At 30.9% G+C, this 6,000-nt stretch overlaps 1 protein-coding gene across 1 annotated transcript; it reads left to right on the forward strand.

The window, feature by feature from the left end:
- Positions 1-3,251: 3,251 nt before the first annotated feature.
- On the forward strand, positions 3,252-5,170 carry LOC130818155 (uncharacterized). Its single transcript, XM_057684215.1, has 3 exons — positions 3,252-3,430; positions 3,517-3,565; positions 4,741-5,170. The coding sequence occupies exons 1-3, from the start codon at positions 3,343-3,345 to the stop codon at positions 4,898-4,900; spliced, it is 297 nt and encodes a 98-aa protein (XP_057540198.1). The 5' UTR covers positions 3,252-3,342; the 3' UTR covers positions 4,901-5,170.
- The last annotated feature ends 830 nt before the right edge of the window (positions 5,171-6,000 follow it).

Consider the following 6,000-nt stretch of genomic DNA (forward strand, 5'->3'; position numbering starts at 1 on the left):
AGATTCGAACTCAGAACCTTTTATTACGTTGACTTCTAATATTATGTCAAGAAATCCACTCAATCAAATACTTAAGTTGATGACAAAGGTTTCAAAATATGTTATATACACTAATATTTTCGAACAGTATTTGCATGTCCTTTTAGTAAACTAATAATAATAAAATTGGTGATGATAATAACTAGTCTACAAGAAGCCAAAAATCCTTAATTATCTTCTTAAGGGTAACGATTGGATCTAGTTCCTTCCTTTGGTTAAGGCAAAAAGGGAAGGCAATCAATCAAATTATAGCAAAATTGAAAAAGGCCAATTAATAAACAACACTACCATAAATCAATCAATAGTTGGTGATGAATAAGTCAAAGTTAAAGTAGCCATATATCATACCTAATCATCCAAACCCTTTTACATGTCTTTTTCTATTGTGATTGCTTTGCTTTTCTATCCATTGTTGCTAGTGATGCTAGCTTATCTACTTAGTTTGTTGTGAACTTGTTTTTGAATTCTAGCTAGGGACACTCTTTATCTATATTCACTTGTAGATTCATAATCTAATTAATAATTAATTTGTATATTTGTCACATAAACAGTATAAATCATATGTTATCTTAAATTAGAGTCAGAATTTTAGTTATTTAAGAAGAAAGACATGTAAATGTATATGTGAGAAGTATAATAGTAAATCAATTATGTCATAAGATTTATGTGGTTCCATCAATATGAACTATATTTATTTACATGATAAGGGTTTTATATTAAGAGCGACTTTTACAGAAAAAGATGAAATAAACAAACTAGTTGAAGTTCACAATTGGATGAAAATCGAGCTCCCATGCACAAAGCCCTCCTCAGCTAAGGACATTATAGTAGATTTTTGACTCAATCAAAATAATATTTTTTGAATGTTTATTTATAATGTAAACCATATACCCTTAAATTATTTTGAAAAAGCCTTGAATATTAATTATGCAACACCATTATCAAGAAATTGTCACATAGATTGAGTCAAAATCTAAAAATATAAAACAAAACAATATGAAAAATGATTATTGCTTACTTTTAGGCCCAAAGTTTATTCACGTAAATATATTAATTTGACTTTTGATTTGGTATTTTCTCAAATTTACGAAGAACATTAATAAAATAAACATGACCTAAAATTTTCTTTTACTATAAGTATTGGTTGTTGTCTATTTATTATGATGATCATCATCGGTCATCATGTAGTTTGCTTTGATCTCCAATTCCTTCAAGTGATGGAGCATCATGCATTCATGCTATAAAAAAGCATGCTAATATGTTATGCAATCTGTTTTAGTTTGTTGATTACGGTTAATGAAAAGTTCTTACAGTTTTGATCAAAGTGTAACCATAAACAATAACGGGTGGAGTATAAGGCATGAACATTACATATACTAATTGTTTAGTCAAATCAACAGCCATAGTTCTTATAAAGGGAGACAAAGCATGCATATTATTGTCCCTTTAAATGCTAAATTTTGTCTAACCATGAATGGCTCCCTCCTTTTGGATAGATTATTATGTGATGAGTATTCATGATTTAATGTTCTACGCCAAGTTTTTGCATGGATCTTACTCATTGTCTTATTTTTTTGTAAGAACCATTGCAATTTGCAATTGGCTAGTGATGTAAAATTATTGGAGTACTAATGAAAAGATATTTTATAAGATTTTTTAAGTTCAATTCCATTTATCTTATTTTTATTTGGTTGGATGAAGTTTTTTTTATATCATTTTACACTTAATATTTTTAATATTATATTTAATTCAATTAGCTTACCTAATTAGTTTAGTTCAATTGATTTACTTGAAATAAAACAGTTATATGGTTTTTTTTCTCTTCAAGCGTTATGAGTTTATAACGTTGTCTTTTTTTGTTCGCTGTTTTTGTTCGTTGTTAGTAACAGCGAACAAATTTGTGGTATTTTTTTTCTCTTGTTCGGTATTTATAGTGGCAAACAAACTCCTGATCTTAGTCTCGGACACAAATACACTTATTTTGGGAATTTTTTGAAAAAAGTTTGTTTTATTCGACTTTTCACATTTGAAAGTGGGTCGTTTGACAATTAGCTTTTTTTCACAATTATCAAATAAAACGGACTCATATTGAAACTATTTTTATTGCATTGACCCAATGTCATGTGCACTTACAACCTTAAAGTAATTGATTATCACAATAAAGTGAAAACTTGTATTCTTAGAGAGGTCATTAATAACTTAAAATTATCATTTATAGTTTTAAATTGATCACATTTTAAAGTCTTAACGTGATCACTCTTATAACTTTAAAGCGACGACTTATGATTTTTAAGTTGTCAATTGGAAAAATAAACTAATTGTGTGGGCTTCTCTCATAATGAGACAGTTTGACTTACCGCTTTTTATTATTTTTTATTGTCTTTTGACTTTTAAGTTTTTAGTTGGTTAAACAACTATTTTTTTAAAAAGAGCTTATAACATAGTCAAAAGATAGTTTTTAAGCCAAAACAAATAATATTTATAATAATTTTTCTTTGGTTTTTGGCTTTTAGCCTACATTTTCTAAATAAGGGTCATCATGCAACAAATAATTTTTATCAAACATCTCTTTAGCAAATGGCGTAAACAATTATCCAACAATGTATATTACAGCCCGATAATAATTAATATCAATTATTTATAAGGGTAAAAATTCGATTTGTCGTTTGGTTTTATGATAAAACCAAATCAAACCAAATTTATTTCTATTTTTGATTTTTCAATCCAAATCAAACCAAATTGAGCCACAATCCAAATTGAACCATGCCAAATAATTCGGTTTAAATTTTTTCACACCAATCCAAACCAAATTTTCACTAAAAAAAAATTTAAACTACAAATCAAGTTAGATTACAAACATTATAAAGCTAAAACATTTAAAATCATAGTTGCACATGGGAATGAAATAAAATTTTTATTATTGACTTAAGGTTTTTTATAGTTATAAGATTGCTTAGGTCATTTTGTTAGTATTGTCAATGTAAAAATGAGCTTCTATTTTAATTTGATTCAGAATTTCGATTTTTAATTTTAAGTATGCTCAAACCTAATCCAAACCAAAATATTTCTATTTTAAAAAATCTAATCCAAAACCAAACCATGTTTCTTATACAATTTAAATTAATTTGATTTGCGATTTTTATCAAATAACTTTTTTCACTAGTCATTTGCCAAACAAACCTATTATAAGACGGTTACAGGTACCGGCGCACATTTATAATTATCTTTCTTACAAAAAGTAGATTTCTCCAAATTAGGGTTTTGCTTCTCAATCCCCTGTTCACTTCGTCAAAGCTTACAACTATGGCGAAGAACAGAAACAAAAAGAAGAAGAATTCTGATAAAGCTCCTATGGATACTACCGAGGTTTCCGTTACTGATATACCCCAAGGTTCGTAATTCGGCCTTCTTTTTTATTTTTGAAAATTTAGCTCGTTTCAGGTTGCTTTGTTGAGATTTGTATATGTATTTTGGCAGCCATGGATACTTCTGAATCGAGGGAAGGAGTTTCTATTCTTCTTGCCAGGTTTAATACTCGTTATATTTGTAACTTTGTTATTTTTCTGTTTGCTGATACATTTAATTATTGTGGAATATTTTTTTTATAATCAAGGATTCCCATATTTTTAGGAAATTTAGGGTTTTCACTAACTTATTTGACGCTTTTCATTGAAAACCTTGTAAATTGGATGGATTAGGATTGTTAATGATTTTCTCGCACATTTGTTGTGATCAGTGTTACCTAAGACGCTCAAAATTAGCCTAAAGTGGCCTGAATTTTGCCTGTTTCAATCTGCAGTTTGTAATTTGCAATTTGGGGAGGGGGGATAAGTGAATCAGATAAAAAAATGTTTCTGATGTACTGAGAGTAATTTGTGGAGGATTTAGCTTGATTACATCTCAATGACCATTGGAGTGGTTGTGAAATTCTTGAATTATGTAAGTAGGGTTCTAGGAATCCATTCATAACCTTTTGCCAACAACAATGTTTTATTACTCTGAAGTCTCTGGCCGTTAAGTGGAGGCTGGGTTTCAGGGGGAATAGATCTATTTATGACCTACTGCAATTATAGGAAATCGGAAAGGTGACTATGTTTCAGAGAGTAGAGAAGTTTATTTTTGATAATATGGTTAAAAATTGCAATGGATGGACCGAGTGTCAATATACTGGTTTGCTTGGCTATTAGCAAGTAATATCCTTGTTTTGTCTAGTTTGTGGAATTAGTTATTGCATTAATGATAGGAATACAACATATCCGCATAATTTTTTGTTGATTGTTGACATTTTTGATGTGATCAGTATGCTCTATGATTACTAGTTGGTGAGCTTGCATTGTTAGTGGAAGGATTGCCGTGAATCTGACTATGTTTTAGTGTATCGGCCTAAATCCTAATCCTAGTCTTTCATTTGAAGTGTTAAAATGCCAATATAGTTGCAAAAAGGTAAATCTTCTCATAGTCACAATGAAACCCATTTGCTTTCCTAAAGCACTTTTTTATTCTATCCCATTACCTCTTGAGTGCTGATAATCCCCCCCTCCCCCTACCCATTTTGTCTAAAATGGTGGTCCCTTTGATAAGTAAAAATAATGAGCAATGGTTAATTTAAATTGGTTGAATAATCTACCCATGCTCTGTCAATACTCAGGAGTTGGGAGTTTAATTTTTCACTGTCTCTGATTGCTGGTATCCTTACTGCAGGAAAGTAAAGAAGGGGGTTCAAATGAAGAGGTCAAAGAATGTGAGAAGGAAAAAAGCTATTGCAAAAGCGATTGCAAAGGATGAAAAGTCCTCGGAAAAAGTCGTGAAGCTTGAAACCAAGAAAATGAGAGTTCATTCAGCAAAGTCCTTATATGACTGACTTGCTACTTGCTAGTTAACATGGATTGATATACTCCGTTCCAAAAAGCATGAAATCTACATAGACCGTACCATCTCTATGTGCTTTTTGCTCTGGGAAAAGTTTAAGGGTATCAAGATACCATTAGGAGTTCTCTTGCACACTTATGGAGTAAGAATCTGAAGTTTTGCAATCCTTAGGTGCCTTTTCCTGTATAAATTCATTAGAGCTTGAGGTTGTTAGAACATTTGAATCTATTTCAACCAGGAGAATATACGCAATTTTTAAGAATTTTTTTTTGCTTGTGTTTTGTCGCTTTTGTCTGCTCATATGCGCACACATATTAGGCCTGCGAGCCATGAGCGGCTTGTCTATATGGTTTTAACATATAGGCACCGTAATCACCCTTGTCTTTCTATTATGATCCCTTTTGAAAGCCCAATACAATTATTCTTTTAATCAAGTGATAAACCTCGCACACCAAAATGGAGTTGACACGTTGGGATCTTACTCGACCAAATCCAACAAAATGACATAGAATCTTCCAACTCGAGTCTCAGTTGCAAAGTTGAAAAGAAATCCAGTTCAATTGTGGGATAGGGGGATGTCTTGCATCTCTACACTCACTCTAGTTTGAAACAGGTCTAAGCAAAACACTCATGTAGAAAGCTTTTGATTTCGCTTACTTGACCACACAAGCACAATTGCACTCTCTTGAGTAACAATTCGAAATACTTCTCGAAGTTATTAATTCAATTATTTATTATACATTTAGTATGTAAAGTGATCAATTTATCGCACATGGGTATCCCAACTTTTTTCCGTGTCCGACTTTACTCTCTAGCCGCATGACATCTTGTTCTTGAACAAGTATTGTGCGGATTTAGTTCATATTAAAATTGTATTATATTGTGCAATAATTCTAATATTTCCTCATTTTTCACTTATATCAGTTGATACAATTCTTTAAAATGGAAATGTGTACAACAAATTAATGTAACTAGGTCCATACAAGATTCTTACATTCTTTCTGTCTCCCTCAAGCATCATTTGCCTCTCTTTCAATCACACAATCATCTTGATCAAATTCATTTCTTCAAGCTATGAAGTAATACGTGTCT

The sequence above is a fragment of the Amaranthus tricolor genome, chromosome 7 (genome assembly GCF_026212465.1).
Source record: "Amaranthus tricolor cultivar Red isolate AtriRed21 chromosome 7, ASM2621246v1, whole genome shotgun sequence".
Classification (NCBI taxonomy): Eukaryota; Viridiplantae; Streptophyta; class Magnoliopsida; order Caryophyllales; family Amaranthaceae; genus Amaranthus; species Amaranthus tricolor.

Coding starts and splice junctions, on each gene's coding strand:
- LOC130818155 (XM_057684215.1), top strand. CDS start 3,343: ATGGCGAAGAACAGAAACAAAAAGAAGAAGAATTCTGATAAAGCTCCT. Junction 3,431..3,516: donor CGTTACTGATATACCCCAAG/GTTCGTAATTCG, acceptor GTATTTTGGCAG/CCATGGATACTTCTGAATCG. Junction 3,566..4,740: donor GTTTCTATTCTTCTTGCCAG/GTTTAATACTCG, acceptor TCCTTACTGCAG/GAAAGTAAAGAAGGGGGTTC.